Consider the following 22274-nt stretch of genomic DNA (forward strand, 5'->3'; position numbering starts at 1 on the left):
AACCACTACTGAGTTTTCCCATAGACCAGCTACGGATGATGCTAAGGGATTAACTGGAATACATCTATAACTGTTCCTCTTACTTTTCTCAGTTTCTCTGTGCGGTCTCTCTTCGGAGCTTGAGGCCACTAACTAGATATCCATGGTTGAGCACTGCGCGTAAGGAAAAATGGGTAGAGTCCTAGACTCCAGGCTTTCTGTAAATGATTTTTAGTCAAATTGTCAAAAGTCAAAAAAACTAAATTCAGTCACTTTGCAATTCTTAGTCCTTAAGCAATAAAAAGGAAGGGGGAAAAAAACCCCTACTGTTTCTACAAAGTGGAATTCAGTCTTTGTCTGCCCAATTGGAAGAGCTACAAAACCACTCTGCCAGTTATTTGAATTGTAAAATTAACAGGGAGGCACCTGCACCCCTATTGATGAGCCTTCAGCAATCTCTTCCAGAATGTCCTGTTTGCCAGACTCCCAGAGACCAGAACCCACTCCTCCTGATGTGCACAGTATTTCCATGGAGAAATCAAGAGCCTGCTGGGATCACACGCCAAACAAGAACGGTCTGGCCAGGTGCAGTGGCTCACACCTGTAATCCCAGCACTTTGGCAGGCTGATCGCATGAGCCCAAGAGATGGAGACCAGCCTGGGCAACATGACAGTATCCCATCTCTACAAAAAATACAAAAAATAAAAATGAAAAATAGCCAGGCGTGATGGCACACGCCTGTAGTCCCAGCTACTCAGGAGGCTGAGGTAGGAAGATTGCTTGAGCCCCAGAGGTACGAGGCTGCGGTGAGCCGTGATCACACCATTGCACTCTAGCATGGGCAACAGAGAGAGACCCTGTCTCAAAAAAACACAAAAAAACAAACAAAACAAAACAAAACAAAACAGTCTGCTTAGGGCTCAGGTCAGGCTGTCACTTCACCAGGAAGTGGTAAAGGAAACACACACACACACACTCTACCCAGACATTTCAAACTTGTGATAGATGATACAGTTGTTCGATCAAAGCGTTCACTTCTTGTCGTAGAAACCGATCACTTGTCTGAACACCTAGAACCATCCCATTAGAAAAAGAGAAGGATGGCCTCTTCCTTCTATCCGTACCTTTCTACCACTTTGGGAAACTGGTGCTCACAAGAAACGAAGTCTCATTTCATTTGCAAGTTCCCTGGCCCTAGATGAAATTGATGGTGATTTTTTTCACTTCCTTAAACATAGCTCATCCACATTTATTTTTACAAGGAAGGCTCTTGCTTGTATACACACTCCTGCAGAATCCATGAGCTTATATTCCCTCTGGGCAGGTGTATCTCAGCTCCCCATAGATACACCTTAGCTTCGTATCTGGTCATGCCTAGGACAACGTTTGCAGAGACAATGGTTCTCACCTGGGAGTCAGGAAGCTGAACCTGCAGGTCACTGCAGACCAAATCCTATGCTAATCTCGTCTGAGTTTCCTATGTGCCACCTCCTAGCATAGCCTTTATCATTAGATTAGAAAATTCAGAAGTCCAAGATTCAATGAGAAATTCACTTTAGTCTTGCATCATTCGTGTGACGATAAGGGAAATAAGCATCCTGAGAAGGAAAGGGTTGGCTTTCTTTTCATGGCAGAAAAAACCTATGGTGTTTATATTATATAGGACTAGGGATTTGAAATGAGCCTCTTCACAGCAGTAGTGACACTGAGTCATCTTCATTTGCTTCTCCCGCAACATCTTTTATCGATTGTGAAAAGCACAGCCAACAGATTATTTTCCCCGCCAGAGCCCCAGTGCCTGGGATGCCAAGGGTGCTTACCTGCCACAAAATCACCAAAGCCCACCGTGGTCAGAGTGACCACCACAAAGTAAATGGACTCCAAGGCCGTCCAGCCCTCAATATACTTAAAGATGACAGCAGGGATCGTCACAAACACAATGCAGCCGGCCAAGATGAACAGGATGGTTGAGATGACGCGGATCTTGGTCTGACTCACTTGCTTTTTCTAGGAAGAGCAAAGGAGAAAGATAGGCAAGTCAGCGGCATCACCCTGGATTCAGGATACAGAGGCACAGAAAAAGGTATTGTGTCAGGGACTTTTAACTTTTCTCTGGTCATTGGCTGCTTGGAGGAAGTTTTATGAACGCTGTGAACTCCCTCCTAGAAAAGTGCACAAACAGAAGTTTTCAAGTGGTCTAGGAGGTTCTCAGGCTTCCTGAAGCCTGTTCCTGGACAACAGGTCAAACAAACAAACAAAAAATCCTGCTTAGCCGAAGCTTTGAATGTTTCTTGCATGGTTCCATGACTGCAGCCCAAATACTGATTCTAACTTCTCACTGGTACAAATATAATGATTTCCCAAAAAGGGCTTGCTGCCATTTGTCACGTATTATTACTGATCCTCCATCCGCGAGAATGAGTTTGGAACTTTTTCCACAATGGTGGTGATGGATTTGCACCATTTCCCTGGTGTCAAACAGAATATGTCAAACAGAATATGCTGGAAAAACAATTATCCGAGTCAGGCCAAAATGTTTGGATGAAACGGAAAACACAGTCATCCCCATCTTCACTTGTGACTGACTCTAGCCAAGTATTTGTGTGTTTCTTCACCCCCACCTTTTCCCTGCTGAAGCTGTACATTTATAACACACTTTTGTTTTATTTATTTATTTATTTATTTATTTATTATACTTTAAGTTGTAGGGTACATGTGCATAACGTGCAGGTTTGTTACATATGTATACTTGTGCCATGTTGGTGTGCTGCACCCATCAACTCGTCATTTACATCAGGTATAACTCCCAATGCAATCCCTCCCCCCTCCCCCTTCCCCATGATATTATTGCAGCACTATTCACAATAGCAAAGACTTGGAATCAACCCAAATGTCCATCAGTGACAGATTGGATTAAGAAAATGTGGCACATATACACCATGGAATACTATGCAGCCATAAAAAAGGATGAGTTTGTGTCCTTTGTAGGGACATGGATGCAGCTGGAAACCATCATTCTTAGCAAACTATCACAAGAACAGAAAACCAAACACCGCATGTTCTCTCTCATAGGTGGGAACTGAACAATGAGATCACTTGGACTCAGGAAGGGGAACATCACACACTTTTGTTTTAAAACACACCTGTTTGAGCTGGTGCTGTGATCATCATGTGTGCTGACTGTATCACTCACAAGAGACAGGACAGGAGTTAGCATAACAGGGTCCCCCTCTAAATGGGTAGTAGGATGACAATTAGATTGACTTAATGATCTGTGGTGAAATCTCCTTTGGGGCTTTGAAATTTTTATACATCTCTGCAAACAAATCTCATCTCATGCCAGCTCTTGAAGGAGTCAGTTATTGGGTCATTAAAAAAAAAAAAAAAAAAAAAAAGCATCTAGAATGGGAACTCCACTGACACTGGGGCAAAGGAATCATACCAATGGAGTTCAGGAGTGGGAATGGCAGCATCGGTGATATTCTCTTTGGATGTGCTGAAGGCAACACTTGAATTGACTCTAAGCTGAAAAATCCTCACAACCCTCAGAACTGGTGCTGGAGACTGTCACCAGGAGGCCCTGGTATCACACACTAGCATAAATATATGAACGACGTGTTTAGCACCAGAATGTATGGCCTTTCTACATTGCCTAGATGAATTTTCTGCAAACGTACACCACATTTAGGGCAATCAGTATAGGAAATCCGTACCATGAGACTTGCATCCTCTTCATTGCACCAAGCACAGAGAGAGACTTTTGCTTTATATACTTCATTTCACACATGCAAAACAGAAGCCAAGAGGGGTTAAGGGACTTGCATAAGATGATGCTACTAATTAGCTGAGATTAGAATTCTGATGTAATTAATTCTCAGTCCAGTGCTTCACAATGGAAACAGCTTTTCCAGTAATTCAACAATTCACCAGCCCAAAGAAAGTTGTCAAACAAAGTCGTCTGCATCTAACAAAAGAAATCAGACTAACTCCTGCTGAAAATGGGCAGTCCTCTGTCCCTTCTGCGAAGGAAGACTGAGAATAAAAAATGGTCACTGGGTGATCCGTCCAGGAAAAGCTAAAGAAATGCCACCCTCCCTTGTAAAAAGGAGGTACTTTTCTAACTCCTAAGAAGGTATCTGGTATATAAAATGGGAACAGGGAAAAATAATTTGATCTATGCTTGGATATAGAAACCCTCCTAATCTCAGAGAAGCCATCTGAAAAAAAAATACAATTTATTGATATTGTTGAAACTGTATATGAACATATTGACTTTTTCACACATGAAAGTGTCATAACAAGATACATTACGTGAAAACTGCAGGGAAAGTTTTGTCCATTTTATAAATTTCCATGTTGGATATTATAGGAGGGTTTTGTGAAGGCAGGCAAGCCCCTCTGAGAATCCAGGAACATACTTTAACTAACCTAATTTTGTTTGCAGAAATGTATGAAAAGTTCAAAGGCCAAAAGGAGATTTCGCCATAGGTCATTAAGTCAATCTAATTGCTAGCAATGGGAGCACTATTCCTCCTCAAATATTCCTCCTCAAACGTATAATGAAATTAAAATGAATTAAATGTTTGTGAGATGCTTGTTAAGTCATAAATTAAGATGTGAATGTAATTTCAATCTAAATGAGGTTGAGGTTGGCAAAAGAGGACTGCAAGTACGTAGGAAGCTGGAGATGTTCCTGGACTTCAGGAGATGGGCAGGAGGGAAGATGGGGAAGGACAGGGGTGGATTTGTTTGATGGCAGACAAGGAGGTGTATAACAAATGCTAGATCGTGGCATCTTAATTGCATCATCTACCAGAGACTTTATCAGCAAGATAAACACTTCACCATTACTCATTGCCCAGGCCAACAAGTGTGTTCCTGGGCAGCTTCTCCCAGACATCCAAGGGTGATGCTCAGAGAATGTTTGGAGCGTTTAATTATCAGGGTATTTTAGGGACTTAAGAAATGAGTGTCTTGCATGTGTATATGTGTGTAGGTGGATGAAAATATGTGTATACCCATACTTCGCTATAAAAAGAAGTGCTGTGGGTGTAAGGTTTTAGCAATATCTGTTATTCTGGATACCCATGTTTTTGCTGCCCTCTAGGTATTAAAAAAAAAAAAAGTTGCCTTAATTGAACATTTTAAATTGCAGCTTTCACAATGGAATCACAAACCATCTCATGTACCGTGTGATGATCTTCAGTTTTCTTATCTCCATTAGTCCTGTAACTGTTCACTACTGCTGAAAAGCCGTAATAGTGTTTAAGAACACAGAGTCTAGGCAAAGACTGCCTGAGACACATCCCATTCCCATTGCTAAATAGCTGAGTGACCTTAGGCAAGTTTCTTAACCTCTCCGTGCATTAGGTTTTTTTTCTCTATAAAATGGAGATATGAAACCCCACCTTATCAGATTGTTTGGAAGATTAAACAAGTGTGTAAACACTTAGCACAGTGCCTGGTTAATATTCAATGCTTGTTAACAGGCCATTTTAATGTAAATGCTCAAATTTTTCCTTAGACGTAGACAGTCCCAGGTTTAATGCTTCTCTTTGCCACTGAGGAATGTTCCCTCATACGTGGCTTGAGATAATCTTTGTTTAGCTTCAGGAGTTTGCTGCTGGTTGTCTTTTCCTGGATATATTGTATACCTCATTGTCAATGACAAAAAATGTCCTCATTCTCCTTTGGTTCTTCTTGCCAACTCTGGTTTGAGCTCTCAGACAGTCTCAGCTCACAATCTTGGAAGCTTTTTTATTTGTCTTCCAATTAATTCCACCCTACTTCCAAAACCCCAGGCTCAGCCACCTCCCCATCCCATTTTTCATCATCCTTCAGAAACTGCCAAGAATTGCAGATAATGTTTGCAATGTTAGGAACCAGCTGCAGAGGGATTCTGAGAGGCACAAACCTCGCTCTCCCTGCCTCCCTGCCACTCCCCCTGCCACTTACAGTATGGAGCTGTGTTTCCACGGTGGGGTTGCTAGGCAAAATTGCATTGCTTGCTTACCAGTAAGCAGAGCCGCTAGCAGAAAGCTCTGTGAGAGCCCAGATCGAACTAAGCTAATGTGTCCTTAGGCTAACAAAACTGTTATCAGGGAAGAGATGGTCTGATATGACATTTGGGTAGAACTGATAGGATGGTTGTGTACTTCTGTCTAAATCATGTTTTCACACATTGTTGATTGGTTAGACTAGAGCGCGTGTTCTTCCCTTCTCTTTACACAAACAGTATTTTGCAAAACTATCTCCCATATCTGATTGATACAAATTATAGGAATTTCTGAAGTACTCAAAACCCATCTCCTGTAGAGTTGTTCATTCAGTTGTTAAAATTATATGTGCAATTGTTCCAAAGACCAAGTAAGCTTCTAAACAGGAGGAGAGGGAGCCAGTTCTAAGAGCTCTCTTTTGAGAGAGGGATGTATGGACTGACAATTCAGGAAGTGTTTACTTGTTTCAGGCCTCAGAGCGCTAAGCCACATGTCCAATTCTCATTAAGCATAATTCTCCGCCTGTTTTTGTTTACTTCCACAATGTTATTTTGGAGAGCATGTATATTTCCATTCATTTGTGGGCTATTTTTTTCATTTAATTTTTACCCACTCTTTAATCCCCATTGTTTGCATCTTTATGTAATTTCTTAGAATTCTGAGATTAACAATTCAGATTGTTTTGTCTGGTTGGGAAATTACTTATTTGTTGTGATTTCTAGCCAGGATGTCGGGGATTTTACTCAAGAATAAAGACGCTGCAGTAAAAATCCTAAGGCAGAAGCTAAACATGCAGAGCTCGATTTATGGCTTGGTTTGTTGAAATGCAAACACATCACCATAGTAATACAACTGAACTGAGGAAAATTTCTCAAAATGGAAAGATAATGGGAACTGCCTAGTAAGAGGACTGACTTCATTTTCTTATAACATGTTTTCTTCCAAGATTTATTTTAGAAGGTTCACTTACAACTAATAATTTCAACACCACAATGAATGGCCTTGTGGCACTAGCAATTCTATAAACTATGAGTAGAGCTTTTAAACATCTTTGCTTAAAATCTCCATGGTAGAGATGCCGTAAGCACACATTAGTGAGAATAGTGAAGTGAAACCTTCATGAAGCCTACTGAAAAAGTCCCACTCAAAAGCTGAATACACAAATGGATCATATCTACACAACAAAGAAAGTTTATCTCCAGCTTCTGACTCTGAGTCATGTTGCATGGCACCTATGACAGACCGGCCAGTTCAGTACTCTGCTGGTTTCACTACGCAAAGTTTTTGAAAAAGATGTTGGTATATACGGGTAAATTGTTTTTATCACTAGACTACCAATATAGGTGCATCTGGGATGGAAAAAAAAGAAAATTCACACATAATAAACACTCAGGCCAGGCGTGGTGGCTCACGCCTGTAATCCCAGCTCTTCAGGAGACTAAGCTCAGGAGTTCAAGACCTGCCTGGCCAACATGGGGAAACCCCATCTCTACTAAAAAATACAAAAATTAGCTGGGCATGTTGGCAGATGCCTGTAATCCCAGCTACTCAGGAGGCTGAGGCAAGGAGAATCACTTGAACCCGGGAGGCAGAGGTTGCAGTGAGCCAAGATTGTGCCATTGCACTCCAGCCTGGGCAACAGAGAGAGACTCCATCTTAAAAAAAAAAAAAAAAATCAACTGTTCCGCTGCAAGATTTTAATTAAAATTTTCAAAAGTTTTCTATTCTGAAAAACTGGTGACTGTTAACATTTGAAGATAATATGCTATTGGAACACAAGATTTGGCATTTAATTCATTCTGCACATAATTATTTAAAACCTTTATATGTCAGGGACCATTCTAGTTGCAAGAGACATGGCAGTTCAAGGGAGGGAGGGAGGGAAGGAAGGAAGAAACAGAAGGAGGGAAGGAGGGAAGAGAAAGAGAAAGAGAGAAGAAAGGAGAAAAAAAGAAAAGAAAAAGTTCCTTCCTCTTGCACACAAAGTCCAGCGGGAAGATCTGAGCCTTTGGCTGAAAAAGGTCTGTGTGGCACTGTCCATGGTGCCCAACCCTGGTAGATATTGAAGGCAAAGCTTAGTACCTAATGACACCTTGGTGACCAAATATATCACCTGGGAGAGAAGAAAGGAAAGAATAACATTCTTGTAGCTCTGGCATGTGGAATATAAAAGCATGCCGACTGTAATGGACGATCTTTAAATCTCTGTTAGTCAGACATTCAGAAGATATGTCTCAGAGGCAGGCATAATTCATAAGCAATCACACCACATGTAGAAAACATCCAGACAAATCCTTAACTGAAGAAGGGTCCATCTCTTTGGTTGAAGTGTGAAAGAAAGCCCATGGAAAGGTAAGGAGAATGGGACACCTGCTGATGAGCCACACCAACTGAGTAACTCCTGACAATCCCAAAAGATGTCCCTCCCAGCTGCTCACCTATCCAGATTCTGATTTTATCCCACTCAGATTTCAGCAGCATCATGAACAATGCCTCCATCTCAAACAGCCTCTCCACCATCACAAGCAGAAGCATACAATAATACTACAGTAGCAAGGCTACAGACAGCTAAAAGGTAGACTCACTCTTCTTCCATTGGCTAACAAGGTGTAAGGTCACAGTTCTCTGGCTACGCAGTGCACAAGAGTGAAGGCACAAGACCCCTCTAATAGGATAAATGCTCATTTTCCACCCCAGTGCTTCTTTCCTTGTATAGGGAGCTCCACCTGCTGTAATACAGATGGCCACTCAACTCTTATTCTGACCCGGGATTCTTGTTAACCCAGCCCCTTCCTCTCCCCTTCCTTCTGGGAGGTACTCCTTGTGATCTCCTGTCTAATTCTGAGGTTGTATTAGGAAACTCATCTTTCCACAGATATAAACCACATTCTTCAGTATAAAGGGAATATAGTAATGTTAGGCTTTAATTTATCATCTCCTTTGTCTTATTTAATTTAATTTAATTTAATTTATTTATTTATTTTGAGGCAGAGTCTCACTTTGTCACCCAGGCTGGAGTGCAGTGGTGCAAACTCGGCTCACTGCAACCTCTGCCTCCTGGGTTCAAGCGATTCTCCTGCCTCAGTCTCCCGAGTAGCTGGGATTACAGAAGTACACCACCACACCCAGCCAATTTTTGCATTTTTAGTAGAGATGGGGTTTCACCATGTTGGCCAGGCTGGTCTTGAACTCCTGACCTCAAGTGATCCAGCCGCCTCGGCCTCCCAAAGTGCTGGGATTACAGGAGTGAGCCACCGTGCCCGGCCCATGATTTTTTTATCATAGCAGAAAGCTCAGTGATTATTCTACTATGAAGGGGGAAAGAAGTGAAATCTTCTGGTATTCAGCAAGCTCTCTTCAAGACAAGGTGAGTTCCCTTCTTTAGATTGTGAATGTTCACCCGGAAGGAAGACATGTAGTAAAAGCAGAAAAGTTGGGTGAGATTACAGTGGGTTTCCTGCTAAGGGTGCTCTGTTAAAAGAAGAGTGGATTGGGATAGCCATTAAGGAACGCTGAGCTCTGGCTAGAGCTGTATGGGAAGGACAAGAACCTGACCAGCAGGCGGGGCAAGGGGAGAGCAGTGTCAGGGTTCTCATGCAGCCGTAAAACAGACTAGGTCAGTAAAACACCCCTTGCCTCACTGGCTCCTCTAGGAACACTTTACTCTTTCTCACCCTTCCCACGCATCTCTTAGCTATGCAACTGTTCCCTGGAACCAGTATCCAAGAGTACCCAGAACATGTAAAAGAGAAGAAAGCTGTCATATGACCCCTATCCCCACTCCCATGAGTAGCCCAGAGGCTACTAGACAGAAGAACTATCTATAGGTCCAGGAATAAAAGTAAATGACAAACAGGCATGCATTTTCTGTGGCCTTATTTATCTTGCCTGTTAGAAGATTTGAAGACAGCCTTCAAGGTCAGACAGATTTAGGTCAACACCTATATAAATGCCTGGGTATTGCTGGGTAAGCAGTAAACAATCCCCTTCCCAATAGTCAGTTTCTTTTCTTTTCTTTCTGTCTCTTTCTTCCTTTTTCTCTCTCTATTTCTTTCTCTCTTTCTTTCTTTCTTTCTTTCTTTTTTTTCTTTCTTTCTTTCTTTCTTTCTTTCTTTCTTTCTTTCTTTTCTTTCTTTTCTTCCTTCCTTCCTTCCTTCCTTCCTTTCTTCTTTCTTTCTAAGTTCTTCCCTTCCTTCCTTTCTTCTTTCTTTTTTGACCAACACTTTTAATGTAAGCACCTAGGGATGCTTGTCCACATAAAACTATAAATAATAATAAAATAAGCATTAAGAAATCTTACAGAGAAAGGTATGTGAACTAGAAGAGGAAAAGGCAACATGAAGTAAACAAAATTAGAAAATCTTTAAAAAGATAATTGAGAAAAAGACTTTGGGGTATAGAAAGAAGAGACAGAACAATAGTTTGAGGGATCTAGATTTTTTCTGGAGGAATAAGAAGGCTTCCCAGCTACACGTCTACCTAATTGTTTCAGAGATAAAAAGAAAATGGAGAGAAGGGAGAAAGGGATATGCATGAACTTTCTAGTTAGACAAGGAATGAGAAGTTAGATAAGAAGGAAATACAGCTTTATAGAAAGTCACGCAGAAATAAACCCTACACTGGAAAGGCCTGCATTGAGGGAACTGGACAGAAGCACCTACAAAAGAAAAAATTCCTTTAGCATATTTTTCAAGCCATGAATGAAACTGAACTCTGTAACTTTTCTATTCCTTTTTTCAATCAGTGTTTATCATGTACCTACTCTCTGTCAGGTAGTGAGCTAACTTCACTGGTGAGTAAAACAAAACGGGCCCCAGTCTCACAGAGCTAGTAGGAGTTGAGCCAAGCATTAAACAATCATGCAAGGAAATAATTAATCACAGCTTGTGATAAATCAGACATGTTGTGAAGGGGAAACCCACGGAGTGAGAGAGTGTAAAAGGGACCTCATGACACTGTGGAACTGTTTGCCTATCACAGTCTCCATATTTACTGCCCATACCTCAAGATTCCCTCTTCGCAGTAAAGGGAGTTGTTGCAAATGATCCAAAACAGAGGATTAGTGATGGAGAGAAATAACCCTGCAAGGAGGCTAGAGAGGTGCCAGTGAACTTGGACTTCACATGCATTGGCTGTTTTCTACTCCTGACAAAGTTTCCATTGGAGCCTCATGGCAGAATCACCCAGGGCGAGTACCTTGACATCCTAGGGGACGTGATCTCATCTAAGTTGTATACAAATGCCTCCAGGAAATGCCAGGCTCCAATTGTGTGTTGTGGACAAATAAATGCATACACAATTCATTTGCTTATTCATCTATCATTCATTTATGATTATTAAAGAGGAGCATTGCTCTTTCATTTGATTAGGATGGATTTGCTTAGAAGGACTGCACTGGGCCGGGCACAGTGGCTCACGCCTGTAATCCCAGTACTTTGGGAGGCCGAGGCGAGTGGGTCACTTGAGGTCAGGAGTTCGAGACCAGCCTGACCAATATGGTGAAACCCTGTCTCTACTAAAAACACAAAAATTGGTGAGGTGTGGTGGCGGGCACCTGTAATCCCAGCTACTCAGGAGGCTGAGGCAGGGGAATTGCTTGAACCCGGGAAGCAGAGCTTGCAGTGAGCCGAGATCATGTGACTGCACTTCAGCCTGGGCAACAGAGTGAGACTCTGTCTCAAAAAAGAAAAAAAAAAAAAAAAAAAGGACTACACTGAAGCCTATTTTGATTGCTGAACATGCATAATAATGTCCTGGCTTTTAATTAGTACATTTTTTTCCTCTTAAAAGAATTAAGTTATATGCAAACTCTTTCATGGAGCTTAATGTCATGAATTAAATAGACTTTTACCTTTCATGAAGAGGCTGGGCTGTTTAACTATGCAAATGAAAGCAGATGTAGGCATCCCAAGGCTGTGACTCCAGGGGACACGTGCTCCATAAAATAAAGTAGTCAACAGTGCCCCACCCTTAGGTAGGGTTGCATCTCTGTAGATAATATTTCCTTTACAAGAGTACTCTCTTTAAAATGCAGTTCTAGATTACATTGCTCCTGCAAATTGTTTAGCAGAGATATGCATGAACAGTTTGAACAGTTCTCAGAGGACCAGAAACTGAGAATCTAAAAGCAACAAAAGAAGATCTCTAGACCTCCTGATGTTCACCCCATGCTAAAAGAAAGATTAGAAAATGGAATTGGACCAACCCTGGTGATGCTCAGCCTGTGGCGTATGGTAAATGATTATCAACGATACTGCCAAAGGTCTCGCAAGCTACTCCCACTGTCATGCTGTGATCGAACAGAGCTAATGTGATCACAGGGCATGACCACGTCCGAGGATCCTCGTCTTTCTTTTTGTCCATCAATAATTTGAACATCCTACTTTAGTTTGGTGAAAGACAGATCTCCTCCCAGTATAGAAGCTGCAATGTACCACCTACTGACTTTCCCAACCTCTCCTGCTATGAGGATACAAGCACGTGACCCAGGCTTTCACAGTCATAAAGACTTATGTGGTTCAGACTTTGAACCACACCCATGCAGATGTAACGGGGTTAAACCTTGAAGTAGCCATCTGAGAGTCCTCTGTGTTTTCCTCCTCCTCTTTCCTCTCACTGGCACCCACCCCCCACCAGACCATTCTGAAAAGAGGTGTGGAGATTCTCAGAGGCACCCTTACAGAACCACTTTCTCCTCTCCCAGACAGCAGGCAAGACCACGTTAGGAACAGAGACAGAGAGAAGGCAGAATGGCCACTCAGCCTGGAGCAAAAGTACAGTGGGAGGGACGAGGTCTTCCTAGGGTCTTCCCGGCGGGGGGAAGCAAAATGTCCAGTCTGGAGGCCAAGAGGAAGAGATCAGATACAGAGCTTTCTGCTGGTGAGTGACCACCTGTGCACAGCCCACCTCTCAAGAGTCCTGGATCCTCCTAGGTCCTTCGACAGAAGGTGAGGACCCTGAGTGGGATGGACATGGAAGGTAAACCTTGCCCTTGATCAAGGTGGAAGTGAAAGCATCAGCAGGGAGCTTCCATGGGAGGCGGGGTGGCAGGCAGGAGCAGACGTATCTTGGATGTTACATAAAGAAACGGGGACCCTGTGGAAGTCATTCCAGGGATGGTGGCACCAATGCTGGTAGTATGCCCCACTCCAGGAGCAGCCACAAGGATGGTTCTAGTGGCAGCGTCTAGGGGCCACTGCCCTGTATGTGCTCAGGCAGACACAGCAGTGGCTTCTTCTAGGACCAGTTCCGTGGTGTGATTTGGTCACTGTTCTTAACAAGGTACCTTCCAAGTTTGGGTTTCCAACCATCCCAAGGATTTGGTAGCTATCCAATATCCTTTTTGAAATTGTTTTCATTTCTGTTTAAATTAGCCATAGTTTCTCTCATTTTGAGCTCCGCTACCTGCCTGTAACAGCTACTCCTGGAGGTCAGGGCAAGCTGGCTTCAGCCACTTGGAGGCAGGTTAAGGACACAGCCCAGCTGGACACCCTGGAACAGACCTGGAATTCTGGGCTTCAAGAACTGCCAGAACTGTAAGCAGATGTGATGTAACTGCTGTGGGTAATATCTCTCTGACATTCCTGAATCTTAAAAGTCTTGTTAAAATGTACAGCTGGTGTCAGCTACAGTTTGGAAGGTGTTGTATCTATTCCTGAGAATCTAGTATTACTGGGGAAAGTGGTGTCCATCTCCCTCAGCTCCAGGACAGCAGGACAATAGCACTCCTGCTTCTGAGGCAGAAGGATCTATCACCTGCCGAAGGTGGGTAGCAACACTGTCATGAATGATCAGTGATTAGAGCAGAGGTCAGCAATCCAGAAGAAGCTGATGGAGTAACACAGGGAAGGCACAGGCTGTGACCAGGACATGGTGACAACCCCTGCCAGTACCAGAGGGCAGGGAAACTTGGACACGGTAGGTAGCAGGCAGGAGGGGTACTGTGGGGCCAGTGGAGCACCAGGCCTTGGGGCCAAATATAGATGCAGAGAAAAGATTCAGAAGTACAATTATCAATGTGTTAATGGTGGATCTCTTTGGACAAAGGATATTTACATGATTTTACTTTCTTCTTTGTATTCCTCTGCATTTTCCAAGGCCTCTATGGTGACCATATGTTCTCTTTGCAGTCTCTGTAATGAAAGAAAAGGAAAAGGGGGAGAGGTGGGAGAGAGCGTGAGGGAGAGGGCTAAGGAGAAGAGAAGGGAAGGAGAAAATGAGCAACATGCTCATGAACGTGGCGGTGATTCCCTCGAGAAATAACAGCACGGTGCCCTTGAAAATCATTCACTTGGTCTTTCTTCCTTTTGGAAAAGGAGTGACAACCCTTCCTTGGAGGGAAAACCAAAAGAGAAAAGAGGAAGAGATAATCCCCATGGTAATGGAAGAGAGATGGGCCTTGTCTGAGCCTTCAGGATCCCAGGAATGTTTGCCAAAGGTGGCAGTGGGAGAGCTGTAAGGACCTGGCCGTGATCCAGTTCAAGAAATGCATCCTGCCTGCTGCCTCATGCCGCCTCCTCCCCCTCCAGAATGCGGCAACCCACTTTCTGAGGAAGCTGTCAGGGACCCCTACCCACCCGCACTTCCCCCAACTGCTCCCTACCCCCACTGCAGGCAGGCAGTTGCTGACCCCTCTCTCTTGCTGTAGTAGCAGTTAGTTTGCAGTTCTAGAGCGACTGGATGGTTTATTGGTGCCCCAGTACTGCTCCATTTCATCCTTTGGTGCCTTTCCTAAGACTTGATTTTTTTAGAACCATTTTAGCTTCACAGCAAAATTGAGAGGAAGGTACAGAGATCTCCCATATAGCCCCCGCCCCGCACATGCGCAGCCTTTCCCACTATCAACATCCCACGCCAGAGTGGTGCACTGGTTACAAGTGATGAGCCTGTACGGACAATATCACCCAGAATCCACAGTATACATTAGGGTTCACTCCTGGCGCTGTACATTCTATGGGTCTGGACAAATGTCTGATGACATGTATCCACCATTATAGAATCATACACAATAGTTTCCCTGGCCTAAAAATCCTCTCTGCTCCACCGATTCATCCCTCTCTTCCCCCAAAGCTCCTGGCAATCATGGATCTTTGTAACTGTCTCCATAGTTTTGCCTTTTCCAGAATGTCATGTAGTTGGACTCATACTGCATGTAGCCTTTTCAGATTGGCTTCTTCCACGCAGCAATATGCATTTAGCATTCCTCCGCATCTTCTCATGGCTTCATAGCGCATTTCTTTTTAGTTTCTGTGCCCTTTTAAGGGCTGCTCCATCTGCTAGGATGTTCTTCCCCCTTTTTAATGCTTGTTGGACTCCTGTTCATTCCTCACACACAATTCTGACATTACCTCCTGCGGGAAGCCCACTCCAATTCTGGTTAGAGCTACCACTTCTTCCTCTCTGCTGTCCATGTTCCTTCACCCTTGCACAGTCCCCGGTCCATAGAGCTGCTCAACCTGCAGCACTGTCTGTCCATCCGTGTGTCTCCCTATTACACAGTGTGCTCCTTCACCTCAATGCCCTAAGTGCCCAGCACAGTGCGCAATTTTCTTTCCTTTCTTTCTGTTTTTTTTTTTTTTTTTTGAGACGGAGTCTTGGTCTGTCGCACAGGCTGGAGTGCAGTAGTGCGATCTGGGCTCACTGCAACCTCCGCCTCCTGGGTTTAAGCAATTCTCCTGCCTCAGCCTCCTGAGTAGCTGAAACTACAGTTGCGTGCCACCATGCCCAGCTAATTTTTGTTTTTTCAGTAAAGATGGAGTTTCACTATGTTGGCCAGGATGGTCTCGATCTCTTGACCTCATGATCTGCCCGCCTTGGCCCCCCAAAGTGCTGGGATTACAGTCATGAGCCACCGCATCTGGCCAACAGTGCATTTTTCTGTAGCTGCCTCCTCTATTTTAGCACCTTGAGAAAATATGAGAGTATTATTTAAGGTACATATTCTATAAAAACAATAAAACCATTCATCCAGCCAGAGATAAACTGACAGGATTTTATAATTTTATAATTTGGAATGCTAGTAAAGGTACATAACATAGAAAGGTATAGTCAGATGGATGTACACACATGTATATAATAAATATTTGTGGAATAGAATTGAATATTAATAGCACGGGAAATATATTAAGGGAAGAGGCTTAACTATTGGAACATGGCCATTTTCATGAGAATAGAAATTAAATATGTAAATTCTTGAAAGTTACATGGGAGCTCCCTGGAAGCTTTGTTTATAACCCTGTTTAGATTATAACACCCTAGGAGGTAGTCTGTAAGCTTTTCAGGGCGTTTGTGGTTGTCACAACTGGAGGGACATGTTTGGCATGTACTGGGAGAAAGCCAAAGACGTTCAGACATCCTGCAATACAACAATCAGTGCCACAAATCACAGACCCATCCCACATTTAGCATGAGTTTTGAATGTCCCACTGAGAAAAACTCGTGTCTACAATTATCCGAGCCAAGAACCTAACTCCCTTTTACATGTGAAGACACATACACAAATTGTTTGCATCTTTTCAAAGTCGACCAAATTTTATAAGAATCTGAATCTAATGTAAATAGATTAGCTGGAACCTTGCTGAGAGTTGTTCTCTATTTTGGAAAACCACACCACTGGAGAAAAAGTCCTTTGTGACATCTTAGTCATCAACACAACATATCTGAACCAATCTGCATTTGGAGATATTGCAGTCTACATATAGAGGCCAAGACTCACTACTCCAGCAGGTCTCCTAGGGTTTCATAACTGAGCACCTATTATTGAAACATTACTTTCCATTTATTTCTCCTTTATATTATAGCTAGAAAATTTGCATTGAATTTTTCAAAATTACCTGTATTGGCAAGGTGCACTGTCTCTGAAATTCATTTCAATGCAGTAAAGGAGTATTCATAAATACATGCTATCAAAGGATATTGGATATTACAGGGTTCAGAACCACTGGGTGAAGGTAAATTGTATACTGTATTTCAGAAGGTTGACTTGATAAGTCTGTAGAATTACACTTCTAGGTATAGCCTGATGAGGTCAAAGTGTCTGTGCATATGAATACCATTCACAATAAGCATTATCAGGGAGCAGCTCCCCTATAGACCCATCCTTTATTCAAAACAATTGTACATCAAAGACTAAAAACTTTTTTCCCATTGCCATTTGTTTGCATACAATACTGCTTTCGTTTTCAAGGTCACTCTCTTTATCTTTTTTTAGAGGGGGTTGTGCTGAATTAGGAGAGCAGGAGGGATAGGGGATGTCTCACTATGCTGCCCAAACTGGGCTGATCCTCCTGCCTCAGCCTCTCAAGTAACTGGGACCTAGTCTAGCTTCAAGGTCATTTTCTATGTCAAGATGTATAAGGTCATGTCTAGCAATGTTCATTCATTGATTCATCAAGTACGGATTAAGTGCTCTCTGGGTGCCAGGCCCTGTGCTAGCACCTGAAGATGCAGTGGTGAACAGGCAGATGGGACCCGACCTCACACAGCTCAGAGGCTGCTGGGGATGTTCGGCATTAATACAGGGAGATGAATGTTACTCTAGGGGTCCACAAGATGCTATTGGCGGGGGTCGGGGGGTGGTGTTGACCTCATTTAGAAGTCAGGAAAAACTCCCCAAGGAACTGACATTTGAGCTGAGACCAGGAGGAGGGTACAGACATTGTTTGAAACACCATAAATATCACACGCAAAAGTCTGGAGATGAAAGAATGTGGCACATTCAGTGCAAACGTGGAGGTCCACTGCTTTCCCATGGTGAAGCAGAGATTTCTCCCCAAACACGATCATCAAGGCTCTTACTTCAGGAAATACTAACTATCATAAACTTTTAACATTTTGACCCATATAATCTTTTCAGAAAATGTGGTTGCTGGGTTCCTTTTTTATTTCCCTAAAAATAGAAAATAATTTGAATTCAAGACATTTCTAGAAATACCATTAAAGGCACATGATCATTTTTTAAAAATAGAAAGGAGAAGGGAAGCAAACGTGTGCCCATCTTCTAGGCAGGGGACAATCCCATCAACTCTTAAACTCTTCCCATAGTGGCTCACGGAAGCAGGTGTCACATATTTATACAGCCATCTGGACAGGTCCTCTTCTTCCTCTTCCTTGGGGAAAAGGTTGATAATCCTCCAAAGGGTAGATAAAAGAGAGAGACCCCTAATATAAATACAGAATTAAAGGGCTCAGGACAATTGAGACTCTCTGAAGAGGAGCAGAGTCAAGAAGCATACAGCAATGTCAGGAAAAGGATGCCAGAAAGAAAGTGGTAATAACACTGCAAGAACACCATATGGCATTTACATGTCATGTACTGCATTTTAAATGTTGATGCTTGCTTTTTTTTGTTAGCTCAGGTGCCAACTCTGTTACAGTACATAGCAAAGTTTATTTTTTTGTAAAAATCACATGGAAGTTCTCTGTAACCTATTCTTCAAATTGTACATAAATTCTGTTTTATTTTAACCACAGGATATTTATTGCTGATTCTAATTGCTCAAACTAATCTGCAAAACAGTTTAGAATGAGAAGGGACAGTGCTGACAACTGAGACGAGATGCCCGATACACTCATTTGTGACCACTCGGGAGTGAGAGGGGACGTGGGGGTGGGGAGTGGATAGGTAGACAAACAAATATTAATACTAATAATTTAGCATTAGTTCTTTCAAGCATTCCCCAGACTCATATAGAAAGACTATGGATGTTATTCACGGTGAAATTCATTCCTGCCAAGGAATGGAAAAAGGTAATGGAGGAAACATCACTCAGTCTGAGACGGGAAATGGTGTAATAACACGGTATCTAAACAGAAGAGACAGCATTTGAGCTCAGTAAAACCCATCTTCCGAGGATCCCTTGTTGGTATTTGCAAGGCCAGGCATCTTTTGGGCGGAAACTTTAGTCTTTCTTTAGGATCTTTTAGTAACACTTTGATGCATTTTTATAAAAATACAAACTGGCCCTTGTGTTCGAGATCTAGTAAGAGCACGGGCAAGCTGAGAGGCAGTCAGCATGTAGCTAAAATAAATTCTTATTCATTCTTGGATTTTTTGTTCTTTTTTTTACTAGAATCTACATATGTGGTAAGATCACATGGGCACATCTGTGTGAACAGTTGCAGCCAGTGAAGTGCGGTCGAGGACGAAGAAAACCTGCCTCCTTCACGCAGACTGAATGGCCAGGGGGGGAGCCCCAGAGGAGCCAACCAACCTGCCGTCTGCACTCTTGTGCTGTTTGCGTTTCGAAAGGGCTCACTGCATCGCAGCCAATGCATCTTCTCCTCCCAAGGCCATGCTTGATGGCTGAGGTCCTGTCCCACATATAGACCCTGTTGCCAATGGGTTTCTTTCTGTCGCTACCCTTTCTGGGGCCCCCTCCACTTCTCCAACCCCACCCACCTCCATGCCTATTTCCAGGAAGGGTAGGACAGAGGGTAGCATCAGCAAGCATCTCTCCTTCATTTGTGAAGCTTACACATCCTGGGTGTAAGAGGAGCAGAGCTTGGAAAAAGACCTGGTTCATGTCTCTCTCCTCTCTAATCAATTCACAATCAATAAGTATTTACTGAACACCTACAAAGCACTTAGCACTGAGCAGGTCCTACAAAGACACAGGCCTAGAAAGGCACAGTAACATTTAGTTTCAAGGCCCTTAGGCTTTCCTTGGGCAGAATAATCCATTGGCAAGACAAGACAGGTGCTTGCGTGATGTGAAATGTACAAGCTAGAATCCACAAGTCCCTCTCTGGACTCCCATAGCTAACAGCGTTCTATAATAGTGGATAGCATTGATTGAGGCTATGCGGCAGACACTGCTCTCAAGTATCAACTAAGTGCCAAAACAGACAGGAACCACTATTATCCTGATTTTTTCAAATAAGAAAACTGAGGCACAGCCTGAGATCACGTAGCTGACAAGCAGTGGACAGATCATACGGACCATTCACCAAGGTGGTGTGACTTCAGAGCCTGCCTGCCCGAGCCCTCGTATCATTCTGCACAATATTATGGACACTGGTCTTGATGCATGGCTGTTTTCTCCTTAAGAGAAAGAATGGTCCCTTGTTTATTGGCACATACCCCCATAGTGTTGAGAACACGAAAAAGTGTTATTTGATAATTATTTATTAAATTGACCTAACGAGGAGCATGAAGTAACAGCCACAGTGAAGAACAGAAAAGTGAATCATGATTGGGTGAATAAAAGGATTTCAGAGTAGAAAAAAGGTCTGGTGGAAACGATGTCATCCATATGCAGAGTCCCTAGGCGGCCTGGCACTGAGCCACCCACCCTCCCACCAGCTCTGCGCACAGGGCCCAAGCTGATGAGTGGGAAGGAAAGACGCACAGAGACACAGCTGTAGGTTAGGGCAGGGAGGAAGGGAGGGCAAGTGCAGGAGGGAAGTGAGGCTGAAGGCACAGCATCTCCACTTAGACCCCAAAGTGACAGAACAGCAGCTATGGCAGCAGCCAGGACTTAAAGGCAGTCAGACAGCAATTTACCAAACACTGTCATTTGGGCCTATAAAAGTTAAAGAAAAAAAAAAAACAGAAAAAAGCAAATGTTGGTGAGGAAGTGGAAAGACAGAACCTCTGTGCATTGCTGGTGGAAATGTGAAATGGTGCAGCCACTGTAGAAAACAGTGTGACAGTTCCGCAGAAAAATTAAATCTGTAATTACCATGTAACTCAGCAATTCCAGTGCTGGGTATATTGTCCAAAATAGTTAAAAACAGGCACTCAAACAGATGTTTATATACCAATGTTCATAGCAGCATTTTCATAAAAACCAAAAGGTGGAAACCGCCCAAAAGTCCATCAACAGATAAACAAATAAACAAAATGTGGTATATGCATACAGGAGAGTATTACTCAGCCTTGAAAGGAAGGAAATTTTGACACATGTGCAACATTCGTGAAGCCTTAAAGACACTGTGCTAAGTGAAATAGGCCAGACACAAAAGGACAAATACTATATGACTCCATTGACATGAGGTTCCCAAAGTGGTGAAATTCATAGACACAGAAAGTAGAATGGTGGTCACCAGGGGCTAGGGGAGAGGAAATGAGAAGTTATCATTTAACAGGCTCAGAGTCTCCCTTTGGGAAGATTGAAAAGTTCTAGAGATGATGGTAGTGATGGTTGCATAACAATGTGAATGTACTTAATGCCACTGAACTGTACACTTAAAAACAGTTAGGATGGAACAGGCGTGGTGGCTCACGCCTATAATCCCAGCACTTTGGGAGGCCGAGGCAGGCAAATCATGAGGTCAGCAGATTGAGACCATCCTGGCCAACATGGTGAAACCCCGTCTCTATCAAACTACAAAAAATTCGCCGGGCAGGGTGGCACGCACCTGTAGTCCCAGTTACTTGGGAGGCTGAGGCAGGGGAATCACTTGAACCCAGGAGGCAGAGATTGCAGTGAGCCGAGATTGCGCCACTATACTTCAGCCTGGCGACAGAGCAAGACTCCGTCTCAAAAAAAAAAAAAAGTTAGGATGGTAAATATTATGTTGTGTGTACTTTACCACAATAAAAAAAATAGGCATAAAGGAAATCTTGAAGCAGGCTCTAAAGTATCCTACTAACCCCTGGGAGTATCTTATAGGAAAAGAGAACTTTGTAACAGTGACTGTGGCCAGGATGAAAATATTAAATCTACAGAAAAAAGAAAGCCCAGAATGACATGGAAATTGATGCTAACTTGAAAGGCCAGTGAACTCAACTTCTGTGAGTATGGGAATCCCTTCTGAAGGTTAAAAAAAATTCCTCGATCCCCACACAACAATAGAACTTTTGGTACTAACTGATAGTGAGAAATACATACATACATACATACATATATATAAAGATACTATGAATTCAGGAATCACCCTTCAAAATGAACTGAAATGAATCATTGATGGCAACCAAGCCCTCTACATACTTTTGGAAAAGGGCAGCACACATGTTAAGGAGATATATTGTTCATTTTGTCCATTGGCAATGCTTGAAGCACAAAAGGATTCTCTGATCCTTTAAAACGACACCTCAGGCTCCTAGGGGCCCACCACCTACAGGATGAAAACTACAGCTGTCTATGAACAGGAGCCTAAAACTCAGCAGTAAACTTCCAAGACATAGTGCAAAACCATTCGATCAAAACCGTTATGATGCACAAATGCAGCTCCTCTCAGAAAATATAAAGCAATGCATTCTCCCCCAGAAATACAAAGTACATTCCTAACAGGAATGCACATTTCCTGGGCTGGATGCAGTTCAGGAGAGTGCAGTTTGTTGGCAGCCCTTCCCT

General features: G+C 43.0%; 1 protein-coding gene across 2 annotated transcripts in view; it reads right to left on the reverse strand.

Annotated features, from left to right (window-relative positions):
- The window catches only part of KCNK10 (potassium two pore domain channel subfamily K member 10), a 145147-nt gene that overhangs the window by 6057 nt on the left and 116816 nt on the right, over positions 1 to 22274 (reverse strand). For both annotated transcript variants that reach the window (XM_025392246.1, XM_025392245.1), the window contains exon 5: positions 1801 to 1987. In XM_025392246.1, the coding sequence (XP_025248031.1) occupies positions 1801 to 1987 (187 nt within the window). The remainder of the gene's footprint in view (positions 1 to 1800; positions 1988 to 22274) is intronic.

The sequence above is a fragment of the Theropithecus gelada genome, chromosome 7b (genome assembly GCF_003255815.1).
Source record: "Theropithecus gelada isolate Dixy chromosome 7b, Tgel_1.0, whole genome shotgun sequence".
Lineage (NCBI taxonomy): Eukaryota > Metazoa > Chordata > Mammalia > Primates > Cercopithecidae > Theropithecus > Theropithecus gelada.